This window comes from Stereum hirsutum, assembly GCF_000264905.1.
Source record: "Stereum hirsutum FP-91666 SS1 unplaced genomic scaffold STEHIscaffold_3, whole genome shotgun sequence".
Taxonomy (NCBI): Eukaryota; Fungi; Basidiomycota; class Agaricomycetes; order Russulales; family Stereaceae; genus Stereum; species Stereum hirsutum.
The window spans coordinates 1,906,511-1,918,957 of record NW_006763133.1 but is presented as its reverse complement, the minus strand read 5'-3'; the positions used below and the strand labels follow the sequence as shown (position 1 = coordinate 1,918,957).

Genomic DNA, 12,447 nt, shown 5'->3' with positions numbered 1-12,447 from the left:
CGACTCAGTTCGTTCTCTCCTCTCCCTTACCACCATGAAGTTCTTCATCGACGACTTACCGGTACGCAAGGATGTGCTCGCTCCTTTATATTCAAAACTCAACCTTGGCATAGATTATCTTTCCTTATGACCGCATCTACCCAGGTTTGTCTGCCTGAGCGCGCCGGTCCTCTCGAGCTGAACTCAGGCTGACCACTCCGAAAGAACAATATGCATACATGTGCGACCTTAAACGGACTCTGGACGCAACTGTAGTCTCCCATCTGATTCAATGCCATGCTCCCTCCCTTGCTTAAATTGGCGTTTACTGTTTATTGTAGGGTCACTGTGTGCTGGAGATGCCTTCTGGTACGGGCAAGACCGTATCCCTACTTTCCCTGATCGTCTCATACCAACAAGTCAGTCCGCATCTTTCGCTTCCTTCGCTTCCTTCACATTATTGACCTCTTACACTCATCACCACCTTGACACGTTGCTCACATATGAATGAATGAATGAATGAATGAAATGAGAATAGTTCTTCCCGACGAAACGCAAGCTCATCTACTGCTCGCGTACCGTCCCCGAGATCGAAAAAGCCCTGGCTGAGCTGCGACGACTCATGGAGTATCGAATATCGCAAGCGGAGACGGAGGAGCAGAGAGTGAAGGAGCAGGGGTTTATGGGGATTGGGTTGACGAGTAGGAAGAATCTGTGTATACATCCTGAGGTGTGTCGTCGTTTCCCTTCTTGTCGTCGTTGTCGCACAGGAATGAGGTGAGTTGGGTGCGGTGGATTGATATCGTGGCTGTGGCGCTGGTGATAATATAGGTATCGAAGGAGAAGAAGGGAAAGGTGGTCGATGCGCGGTGTCGAGATATGACGAACTCTGCGGCTTGTCAGAAGGGGAGGGCGAACCCTGGTTCTGTGGATCTATGTGACTTTCATGAAGTGAGCACCAACTTCTCCGCTACATTCATTCATCCTCTCAAAGTAAGCAATATCATTCGCGTTCTCAGAAACTCGGCGAACGCGAACCAGGAAACCTCATCCCACCAGGCATATGGACCCTCGCTGACGTGATGGACTACGGTCGTCAACAGGGTACCTGTCCCTACTTCACCGTCCGTCGAATGGTACGCCCTTTGACTTTTACCCTGTCGTGTGTGCATTTAGATTGTATCGCTGAGAAGGGCCTCCTTGGACGTGCTGAATTAGTTGCCTTTCGTCGATATCGTGATTTATTCGTTCCATTATCTCCTGGACCCAAAAGTCGCGGAACAAGTGTCGAAGGAGATGTCGAAGGATTCGATAGTCGTGTTTGACGAGGCGCACAACATCGGTATGTCTGTTACTCACTCTGCGTCCCAACTGTTTTGTGGTAGGGTTCAAGTGGCTGAACGTTTGAACGTCTGGCAGATAACGTTTGCATTGAATCATTGAGTATCGACCTTACACGACCAATGCTCGATTCGGCTGCCCGCAGTGTCAATAAACTCGGCGATAAAATTGACGAGTGAGTTTATTTGATCTTTTTGATTGGCACCGTGTTGAGTGTAGCTGTCAAGGATCAAAAAGACGGATGCCTCGAAATTGCAGGACGAGTACGCTAAGCTCGTTGAGGGTCTTCAAGATGCTGCATCAGATGAAGACGCCTTTATGAGTAATCCAGGTGAGTGTCGTGAAAGTGACATGCTCCTATGTTCAAACTTACAATCTTTCTTGAAAGTTCTGCCTGAAGACCTGCTTAACGAGGCAATACCTGGTAATATCCGTAAAGCCGAACACTTCGTCGCATTCTTGAAGCGTTTCGTAGAGTACCTCAAGGTAAGCATCTCTTCGTACCTTCTTTCATAACCTCGTGCTCACGTTTCGAGTTCCCATCAGACTCGAATGAGAGTCTTACACGTCGTCGCCGAGACCCCGCTGTCCTTCTTACAACATCTCAAAGACATAACCTACATCGAGCGACGACCGCTGCGCTTCTGTGCAGAGCGTCTTCAGTCGCTCGTCAAGACATTGGAAATTAACCGGCTGGATGAGTTTTCTGCTCTACAGAAAGTGGCGAGCTTTGCTACATTAGTATCAACATATGAGAAAGGTGCGCAAGCCATCAAACAAGATGAGTCGTGGTCGATGTCTCTGCTGAAGGTCGTTTCCCAGGGTTCTTGCTCATACTCGAGCCATTCGAAACGGACAATGCTACCGTACCAAATCCTATATTCCACTTCACGTAAGTTGCTAAGACGTTGTTGTTTCATCCTACTCTCGACTTATCATACGGCAGTTGTCTCGACCCGGCTATTGCCATCAAGCCTGTGTTTGAGAGATTCAGTAGTGTGGTCATCACATCGGGAACGATCTCACCACTGGACATGTATCCAAAGATGTTGCAGTTCACACCAGTGGTGCAGGAGACATACGCTATGACGCTCACTCGTAACGCTTTCCTTCCACTAGTTCGTATCTCAGTCTCTCTTATCTCCAGACCGATCACGTTGACGAGTGGCAATGTACAGGTCATCACCCGTGGCAGTGACCAAGTCGCTATCAGCTCACGGTTCGAGGTTCGTAATGACCCCGCGGTCGTGCGCAATTTTGGGAGCATATTGGTAGAGTACAGCAAGATCGTGCCGGACGGCATCGTCGCTTTCTTTCCTAGTTATCTGTATATGGAGTCTATCGTGGCTGCATGGAACGATATGGTATGCAAGCTAGCTGACCTTCGTTCAAGGTAGTATCCGTACTGATGGTCAAACGGCACCATAGGGCATTTTGAACGAGGTCTGGAAGCACAAATTGATCTTCGTCGAGACACCGGACGCGAACGAGACCAGTATAGCACTAGAAAACTATCGACGAGCATGCGACAACGGCCGTGGGGCCGTACTGCTTTCTGTCGCTCGTGGAAAGGTATCGGAAGGGATCGATTTCGACCATAATTATGGACGTGCTGTCATCATGTTTGGGTGCGTGAATCCTTCAGCGTATCGAACCATCTATTTTTGTGCTCATTCTGCGCATACAGTGTTCCTTACCAGTACACCGAGAGTCGTATTCTGAAAGCTCGTCTTGAATATCTTCGAGATGCTTACCGGATACGAGAGTCCGAGTTCCTTGGATTCGATGCTATGCGGAACGCGGCACAGTGTGTTGGTCGTGTCCTGCGTGGAAAGACCGACTGGGGATTGATGGTCTTCGCGGACAAGGTACGTCGCATCGCCTCTTCATTCCAGGCTGTGGTCCACCAGCGATCTCACTTCAACTTCAACTTTGTTCAGCGTTTCGCACGAGCAGACAAACGAGCGAAGCTACCACGGTGGATCAACCAGTACATCACAGAAACCGCAGCGAACCTCTCCACCGACATGGCCCTCACGCTTTCCAAGCTTTTCATGCGCACGATCTCACAGAGCGTGGGCGACAACCTGACTGGGGTGTCGCTCTGGACGAAAGAGGACGTCGAGAAAGCTCAGGCCGCTCAGCGAATAGCCGAGGCTGAGGCGGTGGCGGAGGCTGAGCGGTTAAGGCTGGAAAGAGAGGCCGCAGGGGATGGGGATATGGTGGACGAGGAGGATGAGTATGGAGATGGAGGATTTTCGGACAGGATGCTCATTGAGATGGATGTATGATTGTGTTTTATTAGTACGTGGTCTGGTATTTTTTTCTTCCTTTCTCTGGTGCTCAGTGCATAGCAGTGAGCAACACTCAGCGCTACGCGCGAGTGTATTATAAGTCAGGTACATTGCAACAAGCAGTGTGGCGAACTTAACTTTGATGGCGAACGGCAGGTGGCGCCTGCGCCAAGACCAGCGTCATGTTCAAGCTTGACGCCGCCTCGTACTTATCTTGAGTGCCCGTCCACACAGTGGACGAGCAATGTGCCCTCCACAGCTGTGGCACACACTGATCAGAGGGCCTGGCTTGGGTTGATGTTAACCGCAGTCCTGTTTAAACAATCTCATCAATCACCGTGACCTTTCTTGAATTGTTGGCTGTGTATAGATGCTCCTAAGTGTAGATGGATTGGACCGTGTCCGACGGGATGTCCATTGACCTGCAAGACACAAATACCAATCACGGACCGCGAGAATGTTGACTCTGGGCGGTTCCATCTTTGTTCCTGACCAAGAGATTTGACTCGATCCAGTCTCTGTGCCGATATCTAGCCGTTGGAAACGGGTGATCGTAGAACGTTGAACGTTGAACGAGTGCCATCACTAGAGTGGTATGGAGGCGGTGCGGGCCCTCGCCCTCTGCTGCGGGATTGCAAACACTTTCGACCAGCGTCGTCGTTGGTAGTTCAAATCGCCATCAAAGGCTACAACGACGGGCAATGATCACCGGTCAAGTACACGGACGGAGAACACGCTGAGACACGCATGCAGATAAATACCACAGGTTTGCTCTGGGAAGCGCTTCACTACCTCCCCCTTCATTCTATTGTCTCCTGTAATCATTTTATTCTTCTTCTTCTCTCTCTCTCGCATACTATCATGAGTAAGCTTCAGCTCATAACTTCTATGTCCAAGGTTGTCTGACGTCCTTCTCAGGCTCCAACGGCGCGACAACCCCTACAGAAGATGAACTCTCACAATATGGCTATATCCCCACAGAATGGGTCTGTGCTCTATTTATTGCCCTATTTGGGCTGTCGACACGTACGTTACCCTACTCTTTTCTCGTGAAGCACAGTACTCAGAATTATATATTACAGTTATCCATGTGCTAGAGGCTGCACGGAGCCGTCTATGGTGGCTCTTCCCAACCGCCGTGCTCGCGGGTCTCATCGAGTGCATAGGATGGAGTGGTAGGCTCTGGTCAAGTAAAAACCCGATTGCTGGTGACCCCTTCCTCATGCAGTAAGCTTTCGGTGTTATAACAATTTCGCAGACAGTGAACTAACAATGTTTCTCCTCAGAATCACCACCACAATTATCGCTCCGACACCGTTCGTGTTTCATCACTGCAGCTATTTTTTTTTTAGCTGACCTTCGGTTTCTAGATTCATCGCCGCAAACTTCATCATTTTGGGACGCCTCATTGCTCTCTTAGGAGAAAACTATAGTCGCCTCAGCTCCAAGAGATGTATGACTCTTTGTTCGTTGGACATCCTACTGTACAGTTTCCTGACGTACGCTATTCTTTGTCCTTATAGATACTCAGCTGTTCCTGACATGCGTACGTGGTTTCCTTCGGTCTCTCACTTCTTGCTCTGTACTGATGATCTCTATTTCAGGATATCATCGCCCTTGTAGTACAAGGCACAGGAGGCGGCATTGCCTCCAGCGCTGACGATGAAGCAGGCACCAACGCAGTACGAGTCATGCCCCTTGTTCTCGATACATATTTTGTCTGACCATATACTCCTTTCAGGGCGGAAACATCATGTTGGGGGGAATCGTCTTCCAGCTCGGTACGTTATTGTTTCCCTCTCCTCACCTCACTAGACACGTATTCATTTTATGTTTCGTCTCCTAGTCGCCATCGTCGTCTACGCTTGCCTAGCCGCAGAATTCTTCTTCCGCTACTTCACCGACAGACCATTCCGCAGGGCTGGTAGCGGCAACGGAAGCACGGACACTATCGCAGCGGAGTTGAAGATGCCCATCACTCAGCGCATGAAACTCATGATCCTCGCCATGATCCTAATGACCACCTTTTTGCTTATTCGGTACGTCCAGCTACTCAATACCCATGCCCCTACTTGCGTCAGTAACTTACCTCTTGTCGTACCTCTTTAGTTCTGTCTACCGTACCATCGAGCTCGCAGACGGTTGGAACGGCACCGTCATCACGACGCAGGTCTACTTCAGTACGTCTCCTGCCCACTCGAATCTCTCCGTCTTGTGCCAATTGACTTACCAAACCCACTACTTAACAGATGTCTTCGACGGTGCTATGATCACACTCGCCATGTACACACTCAACATTTTCCACCCTGGATTCCTTCTCCCGCAGCCCACATTGACACAGAAGAAGACGGCCAGCGAGGTCCCATTGTCTTCCTTCAACTACCAAGCAGTATAGAAACATCTCGCGGTGACGATGTCAGTTTTGATGATTCTCCGGTTTGTTTCGACGGACACTTTTGCATACTTACATGATCGGTTTACTACCTACACTCACCTATTGACCACACCCAAATGGACTTCGGCACTGTCGACTCGTTGCTACCTCACTTACAGCCTGGACGGACTTGGACACTACTTACTACTAGAGCTTGTGATACCTCGTGTAACCTTACTTACCCAACCTAACTTATTTGTGACTGTTATAGCAGAAGATTTTTGCGGTAATCGATGGTTGTGGGATGACTACACTCAAAGAATATCCCGTGGCTCAATAGTATGTCATTCCAGTATATGCGCTAGCAGGCCTAAGTTAGGAAGATATATACTTGTTATAAGTGGTCACTAATCGGAATGGCGAGAAACTTCTAGACATCTGGTATGCACACTCTTCTAGCTCTACCAGTTCTTCCACGAAAACAAACACGGAACCCTGAATAGTAATGAGTATGTTATGTCCGATCGCACAATCCCTCTCGTCTTAAATCGAGCAAATCAACGACCGCCCGGGAAACCTACCCTACTCTCGAACTTCGAGACACATTTCGGCGTCATATCGACCTGTCCCCCGCCCCAACCGATGGAAGGCCATGTCGGGATATAGCACCACTCCTCGGGCCCACACTCAGGTCTACACTTCACCCAAACGTTCCAGTCCAACCAAGCCATCAGGTCCTTCACCTGGACCGTCCACTGAGCCACGACGCCTTCTACCTTGTCGAATTTCTCGTCCTTAATGTCTGCCTCGATGGCAAAGGCATCGATCCACATCTCAGAGAGGACACGACAAACTTGACGAAGGGTGTCTTCGACGGCGGTCTTGAGTACCCGTTCTTGTGGTGTGAGCGTGGTAAGAGAGCGCATCCAATGCGTGTGGGTCAGTGCACAATGCATAGCCATGGGGGCCACCCATTGATGGTCACTGGCAGAGGTGGTATCGTTGGAGGGTACTGCAGTATTGAGCATGTAGGGTGCGAGCATGGTCATGAGCTGTTGTCGAACAATTTCGGCGCTTTCCGTGACGTTGCGTTCGCTCTTGTCCTCGAGGAGATGGCGGAGCAATTCAAGACGATCGCCATACCGATCCACAACGACCTATGAAACGAGTATTTCGTCAGATGCAATCATTAGACATACGGATGATCCGAGCGAGGCTCACTCTAGCTAATCCGATCCAATCGACGCCGCTGCTCTGACCATCCCTACCCCATCCTTCATGGTCAAAAGTACTCTCGACTTCCTTCCTGAACAGCTCAACGTCTGCCTCGTTGATGTCTCCGGCGCGGAAGGATTCTCTCGTGTGATCCCGTCTGGCCTCTACACCACTCTTGTACTTGGTATCAAAAAGTGTTACCATTCTGCCAAAAAAAAGCAATCTCCTCAGTGAAAAATAACAGATCAGTACGAAAATTAAACCAACCTAGAGGTATCGACCCTGATCCTCGTCTCGCCAGGGAAATGATTATGCCAAGCACCCGCCTGCATAACCTCCCACCAGACCTGTCCGCCCGAACGAACACTCCCCTGCCACATCTCTGGTAAATCAGGCTCAGGGTCCTTTCCAGGACCGCCTGGGCCACCCGGTCCATGACCTCCACGACCTCCTCCTCCACCAGGTCCCCCAGGCCCACCGGGTCCTCCTGGTCCTCCTGGGCCACCAGGCCCGCCACCTGGTGGTCCTCGTCCTCGGCGGTCGGTCTCATCAATGGAGTGGTCGTCATCAGAAGGGGGAGATGGTCTGCGGCCTCTGCCTCCACCTGGTCCGGGCCTGGTCTCACCATCCTTGGGTTGATCGTCTGGGCCCATGAGTTTGTGGCCAGCGAAGGGAACTAAAATAAAAAGAATAGAGGACTTAGAATGCGTGGAAGAACGATGTTTGGAGTGTCTAGATCGACTCACTCAGATCATGAGTATTGACGAGCTCGAGACCCTTGCTGAAATCGCACATGACGATCTCGCTATAAAATATACGTCCGTGTAAGCCGTCATCGCACAAAAGAATGAATAAAAATCAAGAAGACCAAAACGCACAAATCCATCTCCATCCTCACAAACCCATCGAACCCCCACTTCGCTCCCCATTCACAAGCCTCCTTCGCCCTATCCCACTCCCTCCACACCATATCTGGCCTGACCTTCCCCCAAAGCAACAGATCCATCGTATCATACGTCCCCGAATCGAGGTTCGCCGCGCTGTTCCCGTCAAAGTACGCGAGCTTGAGTTCGCGCGTGGTGACGAACGTCTGGAGGTGACACTCGCCGCCGCAGAAGATGTAGGAGTGCTCTGGGTCGAAGGCGAGCCATTCGGGCTGGGTGGGGATGGAGGAGTTGCCACGGCCGTGGTAGAGAGTCGTACCGGGGGGAACTGCGGCGGGTACGACGGAGTGTCCTGTATGATACAATCCGTTTAGTGTCAGGAAGACCGTTCATTTAAGCAAGACAGGGAGGACGTGGTCAACACACCGTTGCGATAGCGAGTGTGAGGCCAGTGTTGCACTAGCGAATGCAATGAGTGAAAAATGTAGTTGCCAGTCTCATCCGGATCAGGCTTCGCGTCCCACCTCCACTCCCGACCAGCCATCTCGTCCGCTTCAGATTTCCCCGACGTCGCAGTACTGAATATCGTCTGTTCCGCCGGCGTATCATGTGGGAACCCAGAGACGGTTCCCGTCAATGCGAGGAGCGAGGCTCCGAGGGCCAAGCATGTCCTAGAGTAGCCCATGGTGAGCGACGGTGCAATGATGAGCGGGACAGAAGGCTTCACGAGGTTCAGAAGGTGAGGGGTATATAAGAGAAACCCTCACGATTTGAAGCATGGCCGAGCTGCGGAGAATGTATGTGGGCTGCGCCGCCAGCTCCCTGTCCCGGAGATCTTATCTTGATAAGCCTAGGCTTTTCTAGTGAAGATTGAACGTAGCTTTTCTACAAAGGATGAAGCTTGAGAAAAACGAAAGAGAGAAAGTATATGGATATGCAGCAGCGAGGAGGAGACCGGGATGAACGATGAAACGAGGCGCGTTTTAGCTTTCTATTCACTCAGCAAGCCTGAGCCGATTGGAAGCTTCGAGAGACAGGGGGTGGCGAACCTCCGCACAGAATGTGGCCCACCGACTTTAGTCAGTATGTATGTACAGTGTCTTCCCTGTGCACGGACAAATATAGATGAGCAGCTGTATAATATTACGACGACGATCGCTCTGACGGCGTCGTCCAAAACGAAAATAATATGCACATATTCAGACGCAAATAACACTCAAATTTACGAACAACAATCCAACCAAATCGCAGGTCGATCAAGATGAGAAGAGAGCGAGTAAATTGCCACCAACGAAGGCTATGATGAGACGGCAGCGGTAGCTGGTACAGAGGCACTTGGCCCGTCAATGTCTGGTGGAGATATATGTGAAAGATCTTCCTGGATGACGTCTTTGATGTTCCGTATAGGCTCGCCCCGGATCACTTTCTTGACTTCCTCCATGTCTAGGGTTTCGTGCTCAACGAGTGCATCAGCGAGCTATTTCAGGTAAACAGAACAAAAATAGTGAGCATAGATCTTCTGGTAACAGAGATGGGAGGGCTTACTAGGTGAAGTTCTTTCTCTTTTGACTTCAGTAACGCAAACACCCGGCTCGTTCCAGCTTTCAGCATCCTAAAAAAATATGCTTGCATCAGTCTAATCAGAAGAAAAGGATAAAGCAAACACCACGTACGATCGTACTTCATTCTCAACCTCCTCCCTGTTTTTGGGACTGATCGGGTCATCCCGTCCAAGCCACACAGGCCCAAGCTTCTCAGAATACCCATAGTTCCTGACCATCTGCGTAGCCACCGACGTAGCTTTCCTCAAGTCGCTCGAGCACCCGCTCGTCACGTTGTCACGTCCAAAGACTATTATTTCGTCGCGACACGAAAAACATCAGTATTGACTGGTGATAAACGTGATGAAGTTAGGTACGCACTGAGTTCTTCTGCGACTCTTCCACCCATGGCGACATCGATCTCGGCCAAGAATTGCTTGTAGGTTATCGATAGCCTGTCGGACTCCGGCAAGAACGAAGTCTACCCCACGAAACACATTCCATCTAGTGAGTAAACCACTGATCTCGAATTTAAAGAAAAGGACTATACGTACGATACCAAGAGCGTGTCCCCGGGGCATACACGTAACTTTATGAAGCGGAGTCGCTCCCTCCGTATACAACGCCGTGAGCGCATGTCCCCCCTCATGATACGCCGTCAACTTCTTCTCCTTGTCATCCACGAACATACTCTTCCTCTCCGCACCCATCAAAATCCTATCCCTCGCCCACTCGAAATGGCTCAACGAGACCTCCTTGCACCGTTCCTTCGAAGCCTGCACCGCCGCCTGATTCACCATATTCTGCAGATCCGCACCCGAGAACCCAGCGGTCCCCCTCGCAAGACGCAGGAGATCGACCTCCTTGCTCGTCTTGACGCCCATCATATGGTGTTGCAAGATCTGCGTCCGGCCACGGATATCAGGTAGAGGAACGGCGATATGTCTGTCGAAGCGGCCGGGCCTGACCAACGCGTCGTCCAAAGATTCGGGGAAGTTCGTCGCGGCGATGACGATCACGCCTTCGTCTTGCTGGAAGCCGTCCATCTCGACTAGGAGCTGGTTCAGGGTCTGTTTCATGTAGTTCTGGTCCTTGGCGGAACGCTTGCCGCCGATGGCGTCGAGTTCGTCGATGAAGATGATCGCAGGTTGTTTGTCGCGAGCGGCAGCGAAGAGCTCACGAACGCGCTTGGCGCCCACACCGACGAACATTTCTTCGAATTCGGAACTAGGGAGGAAATAAGCACATGTGACTGGCGAAATGGTATGTAGGAGGATGTGTACATACCCGGAAGCGAACAAGAAAGGCACCCCAGCTTCTCCTGCCACAGCTCGCGCAAGCATCGTCTTACCCGTACCCGGCTGTCCCGTCAACAAAACACCCTTGGGCAGTCTTCCGCCAAGCTCGGCAAATGCAGATGGGTCCTTCAAAAATTCCACGACGTCTTTGAGCTCCTCCTTCGCCTCGTCAACGCCGTGTACGTCACTGAACTTGACAGGCTTGGTAGACTTTTCGGGCTCGAATTCAGCAGGTCGGGAAGGTGTCCTGAGTAGTCCGGTGTTTTCTACCATGACGGCTAGGAAGCTGAGCATGACTGTAGATAGAAATGAGCTGAATAAAACATGGATGATACGCGGGGAGAAAGACATACAGAACACTCCAACACCAGTGAACAGGACGGTGCGAACGACCTTCGGGACCCACGCGTTCTTGGCTGTTGGGCTCAAAAAGATCATTTGAGCGTGCTTATTCGCGCACGAGTGGCACGTAAAAACGTACGTTCGCTAACCTGGACATGAATTGGGTTCGAGCTAAGACCAGCACCAGTCCCAATAGCAGCAGCAAACTTGGCCATATCCGGAGACAAGGGTTGACCTCCTGTTCCCGTGAGGACAGAGGACGTTGGACTAGTTTCGCCGGAGCGGACTTGTTGAGCGATAAGTTGACTGGTGGAGAGCTGTGATACCGTGGATGGGGATGCCGGGGAGGATTCAGAGGCTGGTGAGGTGGACTCTGCTGGTGACGGGGTAGCGGTGGCGGTGGTGGCCCCTAACGGGTGAGCAGCAAGCAATGATTCTCGGCGTCTGACGGCGGGATCAACGGAAGGTTCGAGCTTGGAGTCTACCAGTGCTTTGAGATAATACTCAAACGCTTTGTCCGAATGAAGGAGTGGAGACGACGGGTCCTTTACATGAACATGTAAGCATAGTAATGAGGAGAGAGGACGGTAGGAAAACGCACAAATTCACACATTCTCTCCCACCTGGCCATGATGAGGTCCCTTCCTGCCTGAGTTTTGGTATCCACCAGAGCAAAGAAAAGCTGAAGCTGTTTGTCGACATCCGTAGGGTGAGCATTCGCTTCGCCTTCCAATCTCGAGATATGTGCGACGGCTATGGGCGAAGGCGTGGGCTGTGGAGTGCCCATCGAGAATATTGACTTTAGGGAAATTGATCTGCGAGTACATGGTACGAGTGCAAGTATCCGACTGGGCGAGTGTATGGTTGAAGCTCGGAGAAGAATTGGAGAGAGAGTGGACGGGGGGATGCGGGAGAACGAGCGGAAGAGTATTGGGGCAAATAATGAGGGTGGCCGCCGCGCGGAGTGGCGCAGCACACCGAGTAACTGTGAAGAGAGCATGCGCTTTAATTCCGGAATAAATGCAGAGGAAAATCAGGACTTACTGTTGGGGGTGGACTCATAGCTGCTCCGCCGATGGGCCACGCAGCTTGCAGAAAGTTGAGTGACGCGGTAAGTCCTTAGCTTACCTAACCACATCCCGTTCCGCGCCACCCTAACCCCAGCGAAAATCAGCTCTC

The 12,447-nt window shown here is 51.1% G+C and overlaps 4 protein-coding genes across 4 annotated transcripts; 2 read left to right on the top strand and 2 right to left on the bottom strand.

Moving 5' to 3' along the window:
* Positions 1-34: 34 nt before the first annotated feature.
* STEHIDRAFT_128887 (DNA repair helicase) lies at positions 35-3,611 on the top strand (the record flags this gene model as incomplete). The annotated part of the gene is made up of 18 exons (XM_007301014.1): positions 35-61; positions 114-144; positions 205-251; positions 321-398; positions 518-709; positions 811-930; positions 999-1,115; positions 1,198-1,321; positions 1,399-1,495; positions 1,548-1,651; positions 1,709-1,806; positions 1,867-2,080; positions 2,143-2,212; positions 2,267-2,438; positions 2,499-2,684; positions 2,749-2,948; positions 3,008-3,188; positions 3,261-3,611. The coding sequence occupies 18 exons, from the start codon at positions 35-37 to the stop codon at positions 3,609-3,611; spliced, it is 2,409 nt and encodes an 802-aa protein (XP_007301076.1).
* Positions 3,612-4,475: 864 nt separating this feature from the next.
* On the top strand, positions 4,476-6,009 carry STEHIDRAFT_108629 (RTA1-domain-containing protein; the record flags this gene model as incomplete). Its single annotated transcript, XM_007301013.1, has 10 exons — positions 4,476-4,479; positions 4,533-4,640; positions 4,697-4,841; positions 4,985-5,067; positions 5,138-5,160; positions 5,219-5,296; positions 5,356-5,395; positions 5,461-5,653; positions 5,724-5,794; positions 5,864-6,009. The coding sequence occupies 10 exons, from the start codon at positions 4,476-4,478 to the stop codon at positions 6,007-6,009; spliced, it is 891 nt and encodes a 296-aa protein (XP_007301075.1).
* Positions 6,010-6,545: 536 nt separating this feature from the next.
* On the bottom strand, positions 6,546-8,631 carry STEHIDRAFT_128886 (uncharacterized protein; the record flags this gene model as incomplete). Its single annotated transcript, XM_007301012.1, has 6 exons — positions 6,546-7,145; positions 7,210-7,408; positions 7,471-7,879; positions 7,950-8,008; positions 8,082-8,439; positions 8,514-8,631. The coding sequence occupies 6 exons, from the start codon at positions 8,629-8,631 to the stop codon at positions 6,546-6,548; spliced, it is 1,743 nt and encodes a 580-aa protein (XP_007301074.1).
* Positions 8,632-9,217: 586 nt separating this feature from the next.
* STEHIDRAFT_119081 (ATP-dependent peptidase) lies at positions 9,218-12,340 on the bottom strand. The gene is made up of 10 exons (XM_007301011.1): positions 12,313-12,340; positions 11,870-12,253; positions 11,408-11,813; positions 11,280-11,342; positions 10,916-11,222; positions 10,183-10,855; positions 10,010-10,109; positions 9,761-9,938; positions 9,633-9,699; positions 9,218-9,564 (listed from the first exon to the last, which is right to left on the bottom strand). The coding sequence occupies exons 2-10, from the start codon at positions 12,053-12,055 to the stop codon at positions 9,385-9,387; spliced, it is 2,160 nt and encodes a 719-aa protein (XP_007301073.1). The 5' UTR covers positions 12,056-12,253; positions 12,313-12,340; the 3' UTR covers positions 9,218-9,384.
* Positions 12,341-12,447: the final 107 nt, after the last annotated feature.

Coding starts and splice junctions, on each gene's coding strand:
- STEHIDRAFT_119081 (XM_007301011.1), bottom strand. CDS start 12,055: ATGGGCACTCCACAGCCCACGCCTTCGCCCATAGCCGTCGCACATATC. Junction 10,856..10,915: donor CCTTTCTTGTTCGCTTCCGG/GTATGTACACAT, acceptor TTTCCTCCCTAG/TTCCGAATTCGAAGAAATGT. Junction 9,700..9,760: donor GTTGAGAATGAAGTACGATC/GTACGTGGTGTT, acceptor ATATTTTTTTAG/GATGCTGAAAGCTGGAACGA.